Here is a 23789-nt window from a genome sequence, read left to right on the forward strand (position 1 = left end):
ATAGCCCTTATAGCAAGGACCCAAGAAATACAGCAGCGGTCGTAAAATCTGACTTTTTGCTATTTCATCAGTCTTTAAAAAAGTGTTTCTGAGTTTTTGCATTTAAATAAACAATTTATATTTAATATATAAAGACCTACTTTAGCTTTTACTGTAAATTGCAAGTTCTTGTTCTCTTCCAACAAAGAAATGTAAACTACTTTTAACAACCATCAAATTATTGACCTGGGGGAAACGCTTAATTATTGTTATTCTAATAGTAATTAAGGCCCTGAAAAGTAATATTTATTTAATCCTTCCTAGTTAAACTATTTTCTGTCACAGCATTAAATTAGTGTCTGAAAAAGCGTTATTTTCAGGCGACTGTCACAATATTTAGTTTTATGGATTTAAGTTAAATTTTGTATTCAAATAAATTATTCAGTTTATTATTATGTATTTTAGTTCTTGTTACTTGAATTCTACAATCAAAGAAATGTAAACTACTAACTTCCAAATTATTGACCAGAGAGAATTATTTAATCATTGTTGTTTCAGCAATTACATATCAAACTACTGAAAAGTAATAGATATCTTCCTTATTTAATTAACAAAGTTTTTATAGTACAAGTTGATAAAATGATATTTTTAGGAGTTTATGGCGACTGTAAAAATTAATTTTATATTTTTGCTATTTTGTCAGATTTTAATAGATATTGCCGGATTTAAGTATTAAATTTTTAATCCTTTGAAGGTAAAATGTTTTTATTGAATTGAATTGAAAAATAAGTCTTTATATTGTTTGAAAATCTTTCAAATTATAGACCTGATAGAATTACTTAAGTATTGTTATTTTTCTGAATACATTTTCAGGGTCTGAAAAGTAATATTTTTTAAATCCTTATAAACTAAACTATTTTATGTCACTGAAAAATTAATATATGTTGCACAGACTGAAAATTCTAATTTCCAACACTTTGCAACAGTGAATTCATATAAGTTACTCAGTTTATACAAGAACTATTTTATATTTGGTTGCTCAAATGGTTTAAATTGGAGAACTTGTCCTCTATCAACAAAGAAATGTAAACTACTTTAACTTCCAAATTATTAAACAAAGAATATTAATTATTGTTATTTTAATGATTACATTTTAAGAATCTGAAAAGTACTATTTTAAATCCTTTTAAACTAAACTGTTTTCTGTTACTGAAAAATTAATTTATATAGTACAGACTCAAAATAAAATTTTCTATTCATATAAATTATTTAATTTACAATTGTGTAAAAAATCTATTTTAGAATTGATTGCAGGTTTAAATTGTAAAACTGTAAACGATTTTACTCTTTAAATTGTGGATCAAACCGATTTAATAAACATGATTTATGTTTCAATAGTTATTAAGGTCCTGCTAAAGTAATTTACTTTTAGTCCTTAGGATCTAAACTATTTTTTATATCGCCGTTCGGAAATCGGATTTACTTTATATTTTTGTATTCAAATAAATGATTCAATTTACATTTGATTTATAACAGATCTATTTTAGTTGTTATTGCAGGATACAAATTCCTTAAATTGGATAAATTGTTCTTTTCCAACAAAGGAATGTAAACGACTTTAACCATCAAATTATTGATCAGATCGAATTACGGGTAATGTTATCGAAATCAGTTTATTTCCTTCTATAAAAATGTTAATTTTCCAGGAAATTGTATTCGACCTTTAACTATCGGTTAACTTTCGACATTTGTAACTACGTGATCATTGAAGTTCAGTAAGTTTTATCGTCCAATAGAAAAATACATTAGAACGAGATTTATATAAAATAAGTTTTTCACATATAAAAAGTAAAAAAAAAACGGATCAATTAAAATACCAGAACGAGTAAATAAATCCGTTTAATCCATCAGCTTTGTTCCAGACAAGCTTTCATTGACCTTAAAAAATTTCATCAAACATTTTTCATTATTTTTTAAAAGCATAAATCAACCTGTCAAGTATATATGAATACGTATACAGTAACATGCATACATATCTTGAATTTCCTACGTTTTGAAATTTTACGTGTAAGATTTATTTGTGTCTGTGTGAGTAATTTTAACAAAACTTGTTCGCCAGATCACGTTCCAACCGAATTTAGTCAGATATACCGGGTATAAACATATAAAGTGTACAATTTTGTCCGCACTTAAACTCTTCAACGAGCCACGGGAAAAATATTAATAACACAAAAAATAAATAAATAAATAAAACAATTATAATTTTCAAACCACATAATCCGCCGCCGATGAACGTTATTTCAAAGATAATTGATTTTAGAGCTGCCATTCGTCGGTTTTTATTAGTTAATTGCGCAAAGAGCTGATTTAAATGGACTGGGGCGTTGTATTACAGCTGAAAAGTCGCAAATTGAAACGTGTAAAGTAGTGATTCTCGTCCAACCTCATTTTGATAATCTGGTCCATGACGTTTTATTATCAGACTCATTTGTGGTGATAATTATGTTGTTAAATTGAGTTCTGGTTTAATTACACTCTTGCTCCTATGTAGAAATTTGTCTTGGTAAAAATGTACGTTTATAAAAACTGTAAATAAAGATATCTGTATATAAAGAAAGGTACGACATGTTTAGACAATTATTAATTATAAAATTAATTTAAATTAAAAATAATCATTCATTTTTTAATTTATTGTTTTAGATATGGGCGATAGTTTTGTGTTATTAACTTGTGGTAGGCCGCAATGAAAAGGCGTAAAATAATTAAGTAAATTCGTCGATATAATCAGGTCATATTGATTGGAGCCCTGATTGTTGCCTTTAGGACATTAAGTGTCGAATTTATTATTAATTACGCAAATACATTTCGGTGTAAAGTTAAGTGTTTGATAATTTAATATTCCGTTGGTATAAATCAAGAGTAATAAAGAAAAATTTGTAGGAATTTCTAGAGACATAATAAATTATATAGATTATGGATCATAAAGTCTTAAGAAGTAATACTATATTATCCCGGAAAATTAATATTAATAGTGAATGTTTTAGCTACTTGATTTTAAAGCAACCAGGAAATATTTTATGGACTTTGTTCAAAATTGCTTTTTAACTAAAATTAATTTCATAAAACTTCAACATTATATTAATAAATTAATTCTTTCTAATGCAGTACATCACACAAGATTTCTTCAGAAACCTCGCGTCCATTAATTATCATTTTAACACAATTAGCATCGTCGACCTGCAGTTTATGAAATATAACCAGCGTTTCATTAGAAAATCAATTTTAATATGTTTAAAATTATGCCTAATTCTATAAAGAATGATATTAAATCAAAAGGGTCGGAGACACGAAAATTCTATAATCAATATCCCGTTCCATTGGGACAAAAAATTAACTTTCTCATAAATTTATATTCGTTTCGTCTAATCCATAATTAAGCTTGTTTAGGGATTTTTTGGAAAAAATCATTCAACTGCAAACTGGCTGATTTAAAATTAATGAGGGCTTCTTATAATTATAATATATATATTTATACAATTATAAATAATTATTTAAATGATCATTAATAACATTCAATTTTAATCTTGCATATCGGGAAAATAATATATTTAAATCCTGCGTTTATAATATTTGCGAAACTAATTGGCAACAATTAACACCGTATCAATGACTGACACAAAATAAAATTATACAACTGACAACAATACCTTTCATTGCATTTATATTTAAATTTATGATATAATTTTTCATTGTGCTGCAATTTGTACAACGTGTAATTTGGAATTTTAAACATCAAGAAATATTTTGCACTTCCGAATTTAATTAAAACGTTTACTTTTAATTAATAACATCGTTAAAATGACTGTTGCTGATGTTGTCATGTTTATGACAAACACATTTAAACTATTTGGGTGCAATTTGATTTGTGATATACGGGGGTGTACCAAAATTGTTGATTTAGAATATTTACAGACTAGATAAATAAGATCTGATTATACGTCCAAAGTTTTTTAAAATGTTGAGTGTTGAGAATGTGTTTTGATATATTTGACCGTTTCTGAAATATACAAGGTGTTTCACGTACTGATTTTGACAGTCGATTTATCAAGAAAATTTGTGGTAAAAAAGTCAAACAGGAAAGGAAACAAAAAATAATAAGTCAATTAATTCCTAATAAATTATTATAAATAAATAAAATAAAATATTTAAAAAATAAATAAAAAAGAGATATTATCAGATATAAAATCTGAATAAAAGTAATAGAAAATTCAATTTCAGCTATAAATAACATAATTAAAAAAAAAAAAATTAAGAATACTTTTTCTTTTAAAATGAAAAATAAAACAGAGAAGTATCAACATACTCATTATTACATAAGAAGTCGATTTATCAAGAAATATTGTAGTAAAAATTCCTAACAAATTATTATAAATAAATAAAATAAAATATTTAAAATATAAATAAAAAAGGGATATTATCAGATATGAAATAAAAAATTCAAAATTTCAGCTAAAAAAGACATATTTACAAAAAATTAAGAATACTTTTTGTTTTAAAATAAAAAAAATGCAGATAAGTACCAACATACTCACTGTTTCAAAAGAAGTAGATTTTTCAAGAAATATTGTAGTAAAAAAGTCCAACAGGAAACGAAATAAAAATTAATAAGACAGTTAATTCCTAATAAATTATTATAAATAAATAAAATAAAATATTTAAAAAGCAAATAAAAAAGGGATATTATCAAATATTAAAATCTGAATAAAATCAATAGAATATTCAAAATTTCAGCTATAAAAAAACATAAAAAAATTAAGAATACTTTTTGTTTTAGAATAAGAAATAAAATGCAGAGAAGTACCAACATACTCACTATTTTATAAAAGTCGATTTATCGAGAAATATTGTAGTAAAAAAGTCCAACAGGACACGAAATAAAAATTAATAAGACAATTAATTTCTAATAAATTACTATAAATAAATAAAATAAAATATTTAAAAAATAAATAAAAAGAGATATTATCAAATATGAAAATCTGAATAATAGTAAGAGAAAATTCAAAATTTCAGCTATAAAAAAACATAATTACTTTTTCTTTTAAAATGAAAAATAAAACACAGAAGTACCAACATACTCACTGTTACATAAGAAATCGATTTATCATAAAATATTGTATTAAAAAAGTCCAACAGAAAATGAAATAAAAAATAATAAGACAATTAATTTCTTATAAATTATTATAAATTAAAAAAAATTAAGAATACTTTTTGTTTCAATAAAAAATAAAATACAGAGAAATACTCACTGTTACATAAAAAATCAATTTATTAATTGTATACAAAATAGTAAAATAATCAATTCCTGACAAATTATTATTATCATTATATTAATTAGACCTTGATAGTTAAAATGTTTGCCTTAAATGAAATATTAATTAAACGAGTACAATAATAAGGTTTAATTAAAATTAAATTTGAATCTGTCAAATAAACATTTAATGGATTAACGCAGAATTAGAAGAGGAACATTTCAACACCTCAGCATCTAAATAACAATAAATTGTGTTACACAATATTGAATTCTATTAAACATGAAAAACTGAATAAAAGAAACAGAAAATGAATCAGCAATAAAAAATAAGAAATAATAAAATATTAAAAATTAAAAATAGTGAAAATATTAATAAAAATAAAAGAAAAAATTATTAAATATGAAAATGTTAATAAAAGTAACAGGAAATTCAAAATTTCAGTCATAAAAAAACATAATTATATTATATATTAGGAATACATTTTGTTTTAAAATGAAAAATAAAATAGAGAAACATACCAATAATATCTAAACATTTTAGGAAAGTCTATTTAGTTATAACTCTATGTGGGGTAGTTAAAATCAACCAACCTGTGGCACTGGGTGGGCCTCAAAAAAATAATTATTCACTTACGTAACTCATTAATAAATATTTTTTTTAAATAATTATTTTAAAATTTTAATTAAAACGTCGATCACTGTAAGGAAGTCCCGTAATGTGATTACTCGCAAATTGAATGTTATGAGAAATGTCGGTAATTAAAAAGATTCAGGGCAATAAATTCCGAACAATTAACAGGTAAAGGCTGTTTTCCTCCCGAACAATTCCATTCAAGTCTAATAGGTCGGTTTGCAAGTGAACTAATAGGGAACTTAATTACAGTTACTACAAGGTACATTCCGAACACAAAGAAATAAGAACTAAAGAAAGTAATATTGATAAAAAAGTTAAAGCTTTTAATTTTAAACTCCCAATAGTTGGGACAATAACAGCCTAAAATCTCTATTGTTCATTACCCATTATACTGAAAATGAAATTTTAAATGCACGCCGAACTTATTCGCGGACCGATACCAGCATTTCCCGTCCTGAAAATAAATTAATAAGCTCGCATTAATTCCATTCGCACAAGAAACTAACGCGTTCCGTTGTTGACGTTAAACCAACACCTAAAATAATTCTATCGAAACACGTTCATGGTGAAACCGATGGACATCATTGTTTTGTACGTAATTACGATGTTATTTGACGTCTAAAAGACGTTTGGTTTCTGCAGTACACTGTACGGCGTTTGACGGGGAAATCTTGTGTGAAACTCGCCAACCAATGCACTTTTCCAAATTAATTTTTCCTTAAATTGCAAGCCCGAATTTGTCGATACAAATGTTGTTAAGGCTTTGGTTTGTTTTTATTTTAGGCCGTCACTAAATTTCAGCCACTAACGTGCAATATTTTGTGCATAGTTTGGCTGAATATCTAAAATATTCGGTAATATGATGTGCTGCAATTTTGGGAGTTATTTTAAAAGCTTTGTTTCAGCGGAAGTTTTTTTTTTAATAACTGTTTAGTCACTCTATCATTGTTGTGTCTAGTATGCAATTGGTCAGTTTAATTTTATTTCTTTATGGACAAAATTATGGTAACTTTTTACTTTATGGTCTTTCAGTGGTCTATATTATAACTAAGTGTTACCAAGACCGAGATGAACGAGAAGAAAAGAAATTTTATAATTAAGCAATAAAAACAATATTTTAGAAAAAAGTTTCATTCAAAATCACTGTTTGATCACAATTATTTATTTAAATCAAAACATAGTAAATGGTAAAACGTATTGTTTATCAGAAATAGACATTTAAATATTTTTCAATAAAATAAAAAATAAACTAACACATAAAATGATTGTATCAAGTTTGTATGAAAAACATAATATTGCCACACCATTCTTTGCTTATAAAATGGAGTACGATAGAGCGTTGAAAAAGAGAAGTTACGTGACAAATTTTCAATAATCATTTACGGTTTGGACCGCGATGTCAATATTAGCCGCATTCGATTAAATCAGTGTTTTTCGTTAAAGTATCTCCGAATTTATGTGGAGTTGTTAAGTTGACATTCTGGTCGCATACAGTCTGAGAAAGTAACGGCACTCCGGAGAGCTTTTTCCAATCGCTTATCAGCTTGCCCTCTATCACATCGGTTTCTCTTTTGTTGTCTTTACTGTTTTTCCACGCTGTCCAACTTTTAAAAGCTTCGTGTCGATAATAACACCTGTTAATTAAAGTACGACAAATCCGGCACTTTTCCGCTTCCGCCCGGTGCATGATCCGTGTGCTGGTGCATGCGATACCGGAGTCCCAAGGTATGTAGCATCTTAGTTAATAATGAAAGCTAACATAGATTTATTGATTGGTTTATAACTTAATCATGCCCCGATGTAAACTACCTTTACTTCCTTAGTGCTCCAAAATAATCCATAAGCTTTGATCAAGGGAATGTTCGTGTGAAACATGTTTTAAAAAAAAAAGGGTCTTTTATTGCGGGACATTGACAATGAGGCTTTTGCATGTGATTCAATTTTAATTTTCAAGTTTTGTTTGGAAAATGTGGTTTCGTATTTTAAACGAATAATATGAAGCGGGTTGACAATAGACAATATCTCGTACTAATTAAAAATTGTATACCATACATGTAATTGTTTAATTTTTATTTAATGCGGGACGCAATGGAAAAAAGCTTTACTAAAATGTGACGCATTCAAAAGCGAAATACAAACAAATGTCAGTCATATAACGAGTTAATAACTCTAATTGATCAATATACAAATATGTCGCCATAAATCAAAATAATTAGAGTTTCAATATTTAAATAAACATATGTTGAATTAGGTAAATGTGCGACACGGGGAAATAGTCATGTGTGAATTGCTTCGAATTAGCTAAAAAATATTGATGCGTCTGAAGCGCAGCAGGAAAGGAGTACTTGTATTGGGGGGGATCGTTCTGTCGTTTGTCAACTCATTATGTATCTTGAAGGCGTGCCAAAGTCATTTATCCACTATACTCACCCGATATTGCACCACCGGATTCACATTTATTCTGATCTCTACAACATTTTCTTAGTGGCAAAAAATTTGAAAAATTGCAGGATGTCCAAAAATGCCATCTCGAGATATTTTGCTCAAAAATCAATGATTTCTATCGGCCCGGGATTGAAATTTTGCACCTTACAAGGTAAAAGGTTGTTTATATTACTGATTAAAAATAAAGACTAATTAAAAATTTATTCGTTTGATTTTAATATAAGCGATATTACTTTCTGGTTCCCCTAATAATAGGTCAGGGATTAGTTAATTAAATTGTAAACCAGAGTATGCATATTCGAATATTTAATATAAATATTTATATAGATTTTAATTCAATTCAATTATTACTGAAATTACTTAATTTTACATTTTTAATTTTGTATAAAATTCTGAAACAATGTGCAAAGTTTAAAAACTATTCTCAAATTAAATAAGATAGTTCCAAGCAAACAAAACTCCTTAGTTGAATAGCCATTAAATATGATAAATTAAGTTTATTTCACTCTTTCAAATGGAACTTTGAAACAATACGCAAGTTAAATTTCTAAAACGAATTTATTTTGAGCTGGAAGAGTAACCGTTATCATTAAAAAGGATTAAAGTTAATTGTAAGTAAATTGTTTACCTTGTATTAAATTATTGCAAAGTATTATTATTGGGGTAAAAGTGTAGTTAATAAAGTAATTTCGTTCAGTTTATTAAGGCTATTTGTTGAGGAACTTCAGTATAGGGGTCTTAATTATATTTCCTTCATTTGGAATAAAATAAAGCATGATAAAGTGGGGCAAAAACTAAAAGGTTTTAACCAGTTATTTACGTAAAATTGACAAATTATAAAAGATTCAATTTATGTTACAAGCATAAAATATGAAAACACAACTTTTACTATTTAAATGACGGTTAATAAGTACATAAATGGCGTCGCCTTATAATGTAGAGTATTTATTATTCATTAAGTAAAGGTCTAGTTAATATAGCAATTACGTTTGGTTTATTAAACCTATTTTGTTAGGAAACTACAATAAACGAGCATTTCCTTCATTTGGAACAAAATTATGTTTTTGTTTACCCATTTATTTATATAAAATTCATAATTTATGTCATAATAATAAATTATGAATAAATACATAACTGTTATAGTATGTAACTTAAGTCGTCTTTTGATGTAGAATATTTATTATTCATTGACTAAAAATTTAGTTAATAAAATAATATCGTTTAATTCATTACAGTTATTTGGTTAAGATGCTAAAATACTCGACCATTTCCTTCACTAGGAACAAAATAAAGTATGATAAAATGGAGCAAAGACTAAGAAGTTATAAACAGTTATTTAAGTAAAATTGACAAATTATAACAGGTTCAGTTTATGTTATAATAATAAATAATAAATAAATACATAACTGTTATTATTTATGTAGTAGTTAATAGTGAGTAAATTATGTTACTTTTTAATGTAGAATATTTATTATTTATTAACTAAAAATTTAGTTAATAAAATAATATCGTTTAGTTCATTAAATTTATTTAGTTATGATGATAAAATACACGAGTATTTCATTCTTCACTGGGAATAAAATAAAATATAATAAGGTGGAGCAAAAACTAAAAAGTTTTAACCAGTTATTTAAGTAAAATTGACAAATTATAACAGGTTCAGTTTATGTTATAATAATAAATTATAAATAAATACATAACTGTTATTATTTATGTAGTAGTTAATAGTGAGTAAATTATGTTACTTTTTAATGTAGAATATTTATTATTTATTAACTAAAAATTTAGTTAATAGAATAATATCGTTTAGTTCATTAAATTTATTTGGTTATGATGATAAAATACACGAGTATTTCATTCTTCACTGGGAATAAAATAAAATATAATAAGGTGGAGCAAAAACTAAAAAGTTTTAACCAGTTATTTAAGTAAAATTGACAAATTACAACAGATTCAGTTTATGTTATAATAATAAATTGTAAATAAATACTTAACTGTTATTATTTATGTAGTAGTTAATAGTGAGTAAATTATGTTACCTTTTAATGTTGAATATTTATTATTCATTGACTGAAAATTTAGTTAATAAAATAATATCGTTTAGTTCATTAAAGTTATTTATTTATGATCCTAAAATACATGTGCATTTTCTTCACTTGCAACAAAATAAAATATGATAAGGTGGAGCAAAAACTAAGAAGTTATAACCAGTTATTTAAATAAAATTGACAAATTATAACAGATTCAGTTTATGTTATAATAATAAATTATAAATAAATACATTATTGTTATTATTTATGTAGTAGTTAATTGTGAGTAAATTATGTTACATTTTATTGTAGAATATTTATTATTCATTGGCTGAAAATTTAGTTAATAAAATAATATCGTTTAATTCATTAAAGTTATTTAGTTATGATGGTAAAATACATGAGAATTTTCTTCACTTGCAACACAATAAAGTATGATAAGGTGGAGCAAAAACTAAGAAGTTATAACCAGTTATTTAAGTAAAATTGTCAAATTATAACAGATTCAGTTTATGTTATAATAATAAATTATAAATAAATACTTAACTGTTATTATTTATGTAGTAGTTAATAGTGAGTAAATTATGTTACCTTTTAATGTAGAATATTTATTATTCATTGACTGAAAATTTAGTTAATAAAATAATATCGTTCAGTTCATTAAAATTATTTAGTTATGATGCTAAAATACATGAGTATTTCCTTCACTAGGAACAAAATAAAGTATGATAAGGTGGAACAAAAATTAAGAAGTTTTAACCAGTTATTTAAGTAAAATTGACAAATTATAACAGACTCAGTTTGTTATAATAATAAATTATAAATAAATACATAACCGTTATTATTTATGTAGTAGTTAATAGTGAGTAATTTATGTTACCTGTTAATGTAGAATATTTATTATTCTTTGACTAAAAATTTAGTTAATAAAATAATATCGTTTAGATCATTAAATTTATTTGGTTATGATGCTAAAATTCATGAGTATTTTCTTCACTAGGAACAAAATAAAGTATGATAAGGTGGAGCAAAAATTAAAAAGTTTTAACCAGTTATTTAAGTAAAATTGACAAATTATAACAGACTCAGTTTGAATAATGAATTATAAATAAATACATAACCGTTATTATTTATGTAGTAGTTAATAGTGAGTTAATTATGTACCCTTTAATATAAGAATATTTATTAATCATTGACTAAATATTTAGTTTAGTTCATTAAAGTTATTTGGTTGTGATGCTAAAATACATGAGCATTTCTTTCACTGAGAACAAAGTAAAGTATGATAAGGTGGAGCAAAAACTAAAAACTTTTAACAACTTAAAATTGACATAAAATATTCAAGTTATGTTACAATAGTAGTTAATAGTAACAACTAATTTGTGTTATCTTGTAACATACAATATTTATATTCATTGAATAAAAGTCTAGTTAATAAAGTAATTTCGTTTAGTTTATTAAAGCTATTTGTTAAGAAACTGCAATATACGAGCATTTCGTACATTTGGAACATAATAAAGAATAGTAACCTAGAACAATACTCGTCAAACTTTTAATATTACAGCTGTTTTAAATATAAAATACCCAGTTTTACACGGTCTTTCTGTAACAAAGTATTTCCTATTTTATGAAATGTAAATTACAAATGTTTAGTAGTTGTAGTTAAAATGAGAGATTTTTATGGTTTTACTTTTAATAATACCGTGCCAGAAGAAAATATTGCTTAATAAACTCTTTAGAGTTGCGCTTTTATTATCATATTCGCTTCGAATTGCAAATTGCGACATATTTGATTTCCGCAATTTAATTACATGAATAACTTCGAACTTACACTTTCAATAGCCATTAGTTTGCATTCAGTCCGATCAATTCAGTCAAGATTCCCCGAGTTAAAAACGGTTTAAATATACATACTTTTTCCACGTTGAACCAAATAATATTGATCAGGGCTTGAACAGAAAATAAAAGCAAAGCGGTTTCGAGTGCATGCATTTTTTAGTGGAGCCAACCGTAAAATATCTATTGCAAGAGTCGTGTCACACGGTACAAGAAACAACGAAATGACGGGGCCAAGACAATTAGACAAGGAAACCGTGTGTACTTGACAAAATGACCGAGTTCCGTGATTAAACGGCGCAATTAGTGTGAGATCGCACAGAAATAAAAGACAAACATCTTTTCACACTTTATCTGCATAACTGATACGGCGGAACGGGCGTCCGTATTGCGCCTGCTCTACGGTCGGGAACCTCCAGCTTTAGATTAGCCGTTGCAATATTTAACAGGTTCGACTCGGCAAAACCGTGAGGGTCGGGAAACCAGGTCCGTGGCCCCTTCAAGCTCGCAAACCGCCACCTGATATCAACTCCGAATCAGTTCAGTTCTACCGACTGCTTTATCATAGAATTCATAATTATTTTCGTCATGTCATATCAGGAGAGATTAAAATCCGCACAGACCCCGGTTTCACACAGATTTACATCGGGGACGAAGCCACCGTGAAATTTCCTCTGCCTTTCCTATTCGATTTTTCATCCGTCGTTTATTAAAACTATTTTTTTTTTCTTCGTATTAATTAAAATAAAGTGGCTTTCAGTTTTAAATGGATCATCTTACTTACGACTAAAGTAGATCACTTTAGTTTTTATGTGTAAACTAATATTAGTTTAAACTATACATAAAGCTGAATTAAACCGTTAAAACTGTTCATTTTCATCAATTTCAGTTTTTAAAAGGATATCAAGGACATTATGTTAAATATTTAAAACTTATGAATTATTAGTTATTGACTGAAATAAAATTGTCCTACATTTTATATTACAGAGAAACTAATTTTTCTTCATTAGTTGTAATTTTTTTAAGAATATGAATATTCGAAATCATTGATTATTTCTGGTATTTAATTAATTTAAATTAAAAAGAATTGTTCTTTTAATAAAATAATTATGTCTTTTACTTATTTCTTACGCTTTTAGTATTTTTTTGGGAATCCAGGAAGAATTAGAATTATTTATTTTTACTTTTTTAATGATTTTTCAGGAAATTAGGATAGTAAAAAAATAATTCATAAAGTTATTAAATCCATAAAGTTATTAATCGTATGGATTTTAATCCTATAGATTTTAATTGTACGGAAATTGATCGTATGAATTTTAACCGTATGGAAAATGATCGTATGGATTTTGATCGTATGGATTTTGATCGTACAGAAAATGATCGTATGGATTTTGATCATATGGAAAATGATCGTATGGATTTTGATCATATGGAATTAGGTCACTTTACGTTTTTAGCAATTAATGAAATTTTGAGATTTTAGTAGTTTTTTACGTTTTTAGTAAATTTTTACGTTTTTCGTATCATCGTTAATTAAAAATTTTGGTTACAGAAGTGTAATAAACAGCTTGTAATAAATAAATTATAAATTTCAATTTAATAAAATGCTTTTATTATGGAGTAATTTGAATATTCGATATTACTTATTTATGATATGAAATAATTCACTAATGTGAATATTCGATATTACTTAATATATTTGAATATTTGTATATGATTTTAGAAAGTTAAAATATTTTTATTTTTGAAGATTTTTTGTTTTACATTATACATTTGAAATAAACTAACTTTTCTATAATTTCCCATTATAATTAAACTTTAAATTTCAATATCATTTATAAATATATTGAAATAATTGGATATTAATAATACTTTTATTTGTGATTAATTTTAGTAAATTAATTAAAATAAAATTATAAATTGAAATACTACAATATTTAAAACATTTTTTATTAGTACTAATATTTTTCACATTACTTATAATGATATATATTTTTTATTAAAAAATAATTCATTTTTGATAAAAAACTCATAACGGAATAATTGATAAGAAAATTGACAGGAAAATTCATTTATTAAAACTATTCAGTGACTTTTAGTTTTAAACTGATATTGTTAAAGTGGGTCGTTAATATTATGACTATATTATATAAATATATAACTTCAAGTCATAAAACAAACGTAAAACTGCTATATGTAAGTGGTTTATTAAATTGGTCATTTTTATCAGTTTTAGCTTTTAAGTTCAAGGACAAACTAATTAACTGCCACTTTTATTTTATTAACTTTATACTGGAAATTTGATTAATTTATTGGCAAAAAAAGCGCATATAATTTATGATTTATGGTTTAATAAATTATTATAAAGTTTTTATTGCTTCCAGTTTAATAGTGTTTTTTTAATTATGTTCTGATTTCTGATAATAAAACACTATTTCATATTTATTACAGCACTTTTTATGAGTTTTTATTTTTATTTTAAATAGTTAATATTTAATTGAGTATAATCGAGGCAAAAATTCTGTGAGGTAAGTTATTTAAAAGGCTCATTTCAGGGTTTATTTTAATAAATATTCACCTCCCGTGATTTACGAGGCTTATTAAAATGAGTGTGATGCGTCAAATAAAATCCAATTTGAAGTAATTAAGGGATAACATGCAAGTTAATTAATAATCGGATGGGGATAGTGTATCGCAAACCTTTTTGCCGACGGTCGACAGAAATTTGCTGGCCATCTTCCCTTCTCCACATTATTTTGGGCGTGGGAAAACCATCTGCCTTACACGTCAAGCTGATATTTTGGTTTTCGCGTACGGCCACTGTGGATTGCGTGCTCTCCGTATCAATGATGTTGGGTGGAACTGCAAAAAAAAAAAACGAAACCAATACAATATAATAATAATTAATTCCTTTCCTATTTGTGAGCGGTTTAGATCCGACACGTATCCCGATCCGCAGCAGCAGTATCTCGTCCGTGTTTCAGTGTTTCGAGATTCAGAAACAATTTTACAGTCGAGTTCGTTCGTTCTGTCTAGATCAAATTGAGCAAATTAAAAAAAAAATGCGTTTGCAATATAAAAGTAAATTTATATTTGCGCATTGTGTACGTAATAAATCAAAACATGTTGAATTAATTGTGGTTGTTTACTCATGGCGAAAGCGAGTAAAGCCTCCCACTGTTTTGTGCAGATAGAAATGCGGGTAATTTTAAAAAGAAAGTGTGCTCCATAAAAGTCTTTTAAAAATACCCGACGTTTTAAATAAACAGATTCAGATCCCTAATGACGCTATTAAATAAGCTGAAATTATTCATTACATTTATTCCCAAATTACTTTAATCACATTACAGTTCATTACATTTAACCCTTTTCGTAGCTACTAGCTATATAGGTCAAAAATTATGCCACAGTTGTTTGTTAAACATTATCATAAATCTACACTAATAACTGATATATCCATGCAGCGCAAATTTGCTTAATATGGACAGTTCATTAAATTAATTTTGGCTTTTTGTTTTTATACACAGTGACATACTAAATAGGATACATAGTTACAGTGGTCATATTTCATTGATTTTTGGTGTACTGTTTTGGGGTAAAAAAACAAAAAATTAGTACACCATATTAATCTAATTAATTATTCTTTTTGTACCTAAATCAAAATAATTACTACTTAAATTAAATCTTAAACAGAATAAATGCTCTATGCTTACAGAAATTATAATATATTATTATATAAGATAATTTGTACATAACTAACAAAAATTGTTAATATTTTATTCATTATAACTGCCTTCAATTAATAACCACAATTCATCTAAATTTGATGTTTTTTGGTGTTTTAATTGAAATTCCATGTCGTTCAATAAGTTTTCAATTGGATTTAGATAGGGATTTTGTGCTGGCCAATCCATAACCTCAACGTGATTATTTTTTAAACATTTTTGATGCATGCTGCATATCATAATCATTGATAAAAATCCATGTAATTGGTGAATTATCGTTGGCAAATGGTTTCATTACATCTTTTATGATATTCTTATATGTGAAATGACCCATTTTATCAATACTTTTCTATAATGGTCCTATACCATGCCAAGAAAAGGATGAAGAAGAAAGAATATCATATGCCACTGTGTATATTTTTAATAATGGTGCATCCACCAATTTTATACAACGTCGCGCATTCACCATTTTTTAAAAAACCAAAGGCGCGTCCGCCAATTTTCTATACTGGTCATATACCATGTCAAATAAAGTTTCTCTCGTCGTATTTTATATTTTTTGCGATGTATTTAGGCTCCAAACATTTATGTGGAGGACGACGAACGTGTTGTTTACCATCTGTCCTTATACTGTTGAATCACTCCAAAGTAATCCTCGCCAAAATTCTAGATAATTAATATATAACTTTAGTCTTGTTCAAATATCGTTTTTGATACCAATGGTTTCTTTACTGAAATACGTCCTTCCAAGTTTTGTTCATTCAGCCGACGTTTGATTGTTCTACTAAAGACAATGACATGGTATGACTCACTTAATTCATTTTTTATTTGCCTAGAAGAATTATTAATTGGTTTCTGTCAGGACGTGTTCTTATTTTATTTTCAATTAAGTGTGTTGTTTCATTAATAACATTATAAACTATTTTTCATAATCAAGTTTGTTGTTCTATGTTAATTCTTTCCTTCTTCTCTGGAGTACAATGTTTCTTCCTTCCCACTGAGAGTGAGTTATTCAATAAAACAATATAAATCCTACTAAGAATAAATTCTTACTATTAAAAGTATCTAGAGACGCTGAAGATCTACCAAAGTCTGCACATGTAGCTAGTCTTTGATCTTCCACTGTTAGTCAATTGGTGATAAACCTGTAGATCTTGCTGGTCATTGTAATAAATTTATGTCGGAGTGTAAATACTCCAAAATAAACCACACAATATGACTAAGTCAGACTTTATCGTGTTGGAACTGTATTTTGAAGGGTTTTACAGGTAAAACAAGACATATCACTGGCTGGTTAATTATCTGTAGAAAAACCCTAATTGGAAATGTACAGACCTTTTTACAAAAGATTTCCCCTTCCTTTTAGATTTTATCTAATGAAATAAAAAAATTGGGACTTACTGACGATTATCTCATTTTATTTCAGATCCCAGAGCTTTCATACTCCATTCCAATGTGCAATGTGTGAAGAAGCAAAAATTAGAGACGGTAAGAATGAATTATTGATTAACTATTTTATGTTTTCAATATGAGTGTCAGCACAAAATGGAGAATAGAAGGAAAAAGTTTTGCCATGGTAAAAAGCCTTCTTTCTTCTGTAAACCACTGTTTGGCAATTGCACCACTGTTCACGACCTTCTTCAGACTGTGCTGTGCAACAATTCCAGACAGTGCTTCGACGTCCGTTCAACCGATTGGCAATTTCCACAAACTAAAGTCTTGCCTCTTTTAAGCCAATAATTCGCCTTCTATCAAACTCAATTAGACGTTTAAAATTTGCTCGTCTCCCTACTAAAGGGATATGAAATGAATGAAAGAATCCTTTAACCACAACAAAAGTAAAATGAACACGGAGTGCGTCTGCAGTAAACGAATTTAACACACAAAAATTATTCAGAAAAAAAAGTAGCACAGCAACCTACACAAAATCTGATCAATTTTGTCGTCACATGGACAAATCAAATTCTGTTAAAATTGGATCACTGTATCTATGTATGTGCTCTATTTTCTATATCACTGAACATATTTTTAATTGTGCATCCGCCAATTTTAAAAGTTTACGAGTTCGGCGTGTCTGTCAATCTGCACACTTTATGATTTAATGGATGTATCCACCGATTTTAATGTATGTTTACTATAGTGCATCTAACAATATAAATGTTTCTTTAATAGCACGGTTGTTCATAAAAGTTATAACGCAAGCATATATTATAGACCCGGTTCGCCGTTAGTAATTTTAATGTAATTCCACCTTAAAACTAATGTACCTGCCTCGCCACGCAAACAGTAATTACATTCTAATAGAGCTTTCATCATAAAAATCGGCTTATTAGATAATTCCTGAAAGCTTTCTATCCCAGTCGAATGCTAATGCAACTGTCTGTTTAAAACATCGTAAATGCTGCACCCGGTCGTCTGTATCGGTCCGATTCTGTGTACCATCGTTTAGTTAAATAGTGCGGACGCAGCCGATACTACTTACCGACAACTTGCAAATAACCGACTTGACTAATCATCGGATTCGTGTTGACTTGACACATGTAATAACCTCTGTCTTCTTTTTGAACGCTGCTGACGTGCAACAGCCATGTCTTGGCGTTATCGTGGGACACGCTAAAACGGGGCACTCTCGATATGACGTGCCGATGTATCGTCAGGATCATTTGACGGTCTATGTGTATCCATGCCACCTGGAACAAAGGAATTACGTTCAACGTGGGTATGACGAGATACAAAATAATAGTGTATTACAAATGACTTCGTTTTCTTGGGAATAATATATATGTTAACAAAATTTTATTATTTATACAAAATTCAAAATAATCAAAACTAAAGTCTCTAAGCAAAGAAGACGGATTATCACATTACTTGTGGAGATTTACGTGACGAACAACTTGGTTTATTAGGAAATAATTATATTTTTGTTTACTGTATGTTATCAAAATTCTATTATTTATAAAAAATTTAAAATAAAATGACCACAGTGTATTAAAATTATAAAATGTGTGAACAAAAAATATACAAATATATATGAGTCTTTAAAAGAAAAAAATGGATCATGACGTTACATATGGAGATTTACTTGAAGAATGACTTGCTTTATTAAGAAATCATATTTTTGTTTGTTATTTGCTGACAAAATTCTAATATTTCAAGAAAATTTAAACGAAAATATAAACAGATTTCTAAAATTATAAAATACATGTAAAAATAAAAACAATAATCAAAACTTGAGTCTCTAAGCAAAGAAGATGGATTATCACATTACTAGTGGAGATTTACATGATGAACAATTTGGTTTACAATGAAATAATTATATTTTTCTTTACGATATGTTAACAAAATTGTGTTATTTATATCAAATTTAAAATAAAATGTCTACAGTACATTAAAATTATAAAATGTGTGGACAAAAAAATACACAAATTAAAATAAGAGTCTTTAAAAAGAAGGAAATGGATTATGACGTTACATATGGAGATTTACTTGAAGAACGACTTGCTTTATTAAGAAATAATGTTTTTGTTTGTTATTTACTGACAAAATTCTATTATTTCAATAAAATTTAAACCAAAATATAAACAGATTTTTAAAATTAAAAAATACATGTAAAAATTAAAACTACAATCAAAACTAAAGTCTCTAAACAAAGAAGATGGAGATTTACATGACGATCCACTTTGTTTACTAGGAAATAATAATATTTTTGTTTATTATATGTTTACAAAATTCTATTATTTATATAAAATTTAAAATAAAACGTCCACAGTGCATTAAAATTATAAAATGTGTGGACAAAAAAATACACAAATTAAAATATAAGTCTTTAAAAGAAAAAAATGGATCATGACGTTACATGTAGACATTTACTTGAAGAATGACTTGATTTACTAAGAAATAATATTTTTGTTTGATATTTGCTGAGAAAATTCTATTATTTCAATAAAATTTAAACCAAAATATAAACAGATTTTTAAAATTATAAAGTACATGTAAAAATAAAAACAATAATCAATAATTAAGTCTCTAAGAAAAGACGATAGATCATCACATTACTTGTGAAGATTTACATGACGAACAATTTGGTTTACTAGAAAATAATTATATTTTTGGTTACTATATGTTAATAAAATTCTTTTATTTATATAAAATTTAAAATAAAATGTCCAATGTTATTAAAATGTGTGAACAAATAAACAGTGAAATTACAACAAGAGTAAAAAATGGATCATGACGTTACATATGGAGATTTACTTGAAGAATGACTTGCTTTACTAAGAAATCATATTTTTGTTTGTTATTTGCTGACAAAATTCTAATATTTCAAGAAAATTTAAACCAAAATATAAACAGATTTCTAAAATTATAAAATACATGTAAAAATAAAAACAATAATCAAAACTTAAGTCTCTAAGCAAAGAAGATGGATTATCACATTACTTGTGGAGATTTACATGATGAACAATTTGGTTTACAATAAAATAATTATATTTTTCTTTACGATATGTTAAGAAAATTGTGTTATTTATATCAAATTTAAAATAAAATGTCTACAGTACATTAAAATTATAAAATGTGTGGACAAAAAAATACACAAATTAAAATAAGAGTCTTTAAAAAGAAGGAAATGGATTATGACGTTACATATGGAGATTTACTTGAAGAACAACTTGCTTTATTAAGAAATAATGTTTTTGTTTGTTATTTTCTGACAAAATTCTATTATTCCAATAAAATTTAAACCAAAATATAAACAGATTTTTAAAATTAAAAAATACATATAAAAATAAAAACTATAATCAAAACTAAAGTCTCTAAACAAAGAAGATGGAGATTTACATGACGATCCACTTTGTTTACTAGGAAATAATAAAATTTTTGTTTATTATATGTTTACAAAATTCTATTATTTATATAAAATTTAAAATAAAATGTCCACAGTGCATTAAAATTATAAAATGTGTGGACAAAAAAATACACAAATTAAAATATAAATCTTTAATAGAAAAAAATGGATCATGACATTACATGTAGACATTTACTTGAAGAATGACTTGATTTACTAAGAAATAATATTTTTGTTTGATATTTGCTGAGAAAATTCTATTATTTCAATAAAATTTAAACCAAAATATAAACAGATTTTTAAAATTATAAAGTACATGTGAAAATAAAAACAATAATCAATAATTAAGTCTCTAAGAAAAGACGATAGATCATCACATTATTTGTGAAGATTTACATGACGAACAATTTGGTTTACTAGAAAATAATTATATTTTTGGTTACTATATGTTAATAAAATTCTTTTATTTATATAAAATTTAAAATAAAATGTCCAATGTTATTAAAATGTGTGAACAAATAAACAGTGAAATTACAACAAGAGTAAAAAATGGATCATGACGTTACATATGGGATTTATTTGAAGAACGACTTGCTTTACTACGTTTATGTTTGTTTATTTGCTAAAAAAATTTAACAAAATTTAAAAAAATGTAAATAGATAAAAAATAAAAAAGAAAATAAAAAAATAAAAACAATATTCAAAACTAAAGTCTCTAGGCATCACATTACTTGTGGAGATTTACATGACGAACAATTAGGCTTACTAGGAAATAATAATAATAGTTTTTGTTTACTATATGCTAACGAAGTTCCATATTTATATAAAATTTAAAATAAAATGTCCACAGTATAGTAAAATTATAAAATGTGTGGGCAAATAAATACAGAAATTAAAGCATGAGTCTATATGACGAACAACTTGGTTAACCGTATGTTAACAAAATTCTATTATTTATATAAATTTCAAAATAAAATGACCACAGTCGTGAAAATTAAGTCTCTAAAAGAAAATAATGGATCATGAGATTACATATAGAGATTTAGTTGAAGAACGACTTGCTTTACTAGGAAATAATATTTTGTTATTAAAAATGTATGTATAAATTAAATAGTAATAAAACTTGAATCTCCAGGAAAAGAGAATATATCCTCGCGTTATCTTGGGAGATTTAGTTTGGTTTAGTACGACGTAGTAATGTTTTTTATTAACAAAATTCTATTATCTATTAGAGCATAAAGTAGAGCCTCTAGTTTTTCCTAAATGATATGTTAAACAGTAATTAAAACAAGAAAGTGTTGAAAAAGAAAGTGTATCATAACATCCCACATTTCCTGAAATAAATATTTACATTTACAAATGCAATTCAAGATAATAAAGGGGAATCCGTGTAAATCCAGTTTTTCTCGAAATAAAAAGCCATAATTCAGAGTCCCCAATATGTTCTCATAATAAACCAGTATATATGGCGCATGCGGTAAGATTTACTGCAGTAAGTTTATAGCAATTGCTGTTGAATATTTATAATAAATAAACTTGACTTTATAAATGGAAATAAGCATATATAATTTAGGGGTCGAAATGAGATCTATTCCGTTCTCAAATTGTCGCAAATAAGTCTTCGTTTAACCAATTCACGTTATAGACATGGATTTGGGGAAAAAAACCTAACCAGCAAAATGTTTATTACTGAAGGGAATTACTTTATAATATTTCGTAGAACGTAGTGTAATCATCTTAGAAGTTGTAAAGGCATGGTATTATTTGTTATTTTGTCTAGAATGTAAGCTTGAATGGTTACGACCCCGAGGCCAAATGTGGATTGAATTTTACTTGAAGATTTTAGTCTTGTTTGTGCGATGGATGCAAGGTGATTGTCTGTCTGCTCGGCTGGGTGATTTGAACCCTCGTTTCATCTCACAGACTAATCACTCATATGGAGGGGTGCCCAACATATTTCAGCGGCAAAATTTAATTAGTCCAAGTGGTTTTTTTTGTTGTTGTTGTTGTTTGTTGTGATTTAATTTAGCATTTTAAGTTTAAAAAACCGGTGACACATCGACCAATCTATGATAATGCAAAATTAGGCTGGGAAATTTGAGGGCACGCTTACAGATAAAACTTCAAACGCTCACACACACAATATATTTCGCAGTGCCGCCGCCGTCGCCGTTTATTTTTTGTCGACAGAATTTTCCAAATAAAATTTGTACAGACACGTGCTACAAAGTGACGGAATTAAATGGAATAAAATAATAAAAAAAAGCAACGCATTTAGCCACAGTTTATATATACAGGTATTTATCACTTGAGCAATTTTATACTGACGTACATTTACAGGATGCGAATTTATGTTTAAATGGAACGTATCATCAAACAGATTGAGATAACACCGACTGTGTTTGAAAGAAAATAACGTTGTCTTTTGCATAATTTTACGCTATAAACATGGAACAGTAGATGATACGTTTAGTTACACAAGTCCGGAGATACATTGTCAAAGGAACGTTTAACATTGTAATAAATCTGAATTAAATAAGTAGTAAAAAGGGATTTTCTAAATGGAAAAACTGTTTTAATACAGTGTGATTAACTGAGTCCATGTATGCATTGGGTATTGATGGCTGGAAGTGAGGGGTTAATAAGGAATTTTATGTTGATTGGTTTTTAAGTAAGGGAAGAGCTGGACTAATGAAATGGCAACGATCTTTTTAGAAAAGCAATTTTATAATCCGGGTGAGGCGAGTTCCTAAAATCCTGCACGTACACATACAGAATATGTATTGCAGGCAAGTTATAAAAAAGGTTTTTATTTGATCCTGAGAAGATTTTATAGATAAACTTTACTACTATTTCGTGCCTTGGATAAAATATAATTATAGTTATAAAATATACATTTTTACATTTATAAACTTATAGTATTAATATTTAAGTGCAATAGAACCTTCACTTAACCATCCAGACGTCTCCAATTTTCTTAAGT

The 23789-nt window shown here is 26.8% G+C and overlaps 2 protein-coding genes across 3 annotated transcripts in view; one reads left to right on the forward strand and one right to left on the reverse strand.

Moving 5' to 3' along the window:
* Positions 1-23789, forward strand: part of LOC109608352 (uncharacterized) — a 345665-nt gene that overhangs the window by 157986 nt on the left and 163890 nt on the right. The window contains exon 2 of the mRNA XM_049970885.1: positions 17387-17448. Coding sequence (XP_049826842.1) covers positions 17387-17448 — 62 coding nt within the window. The remainder of the gene's footprint in view (positions 1-17386; positions 17449-23789) is intronic.
* Positions 1-23789, reverse strand: part of LOC109608351 (lachesin) — a 246395-nt gene that overhangs the window by 78747 nt on the left and 143859 nt on the right. For both annotated transcript variants that reach the window (XM_020024773.2, XM_020024772.2), the window contains exons 3-4: positions 18443-18650; positions 14936-15097 (exon numbers count right to left, since the gene is read on the reverse strand). In XM_020024773.2, the coding sequence (XP_019880332.1) occupies positions 14936-15097; positions 18443-18650 (370 nt within the window). The remainder of the gene's footprint in view (positions 1-14935; positions 15098-18442; positions 18651-23789) is intronic.

The sequence above is a fragment of the Aethina tumida genome, chromosome 1 (assembly GCF_024364675.1).
Source record: "Aethina tumida isolate Nest 87 chromosome 1, icAetTumi1.1, whole genome shotgun sequence".
Lineage (NCBI taxonomy): Eukaryota > Metazoa > Arthropoda > Insecta > Coleoptera > Nitidulidae > Aethina > Aethina tumida.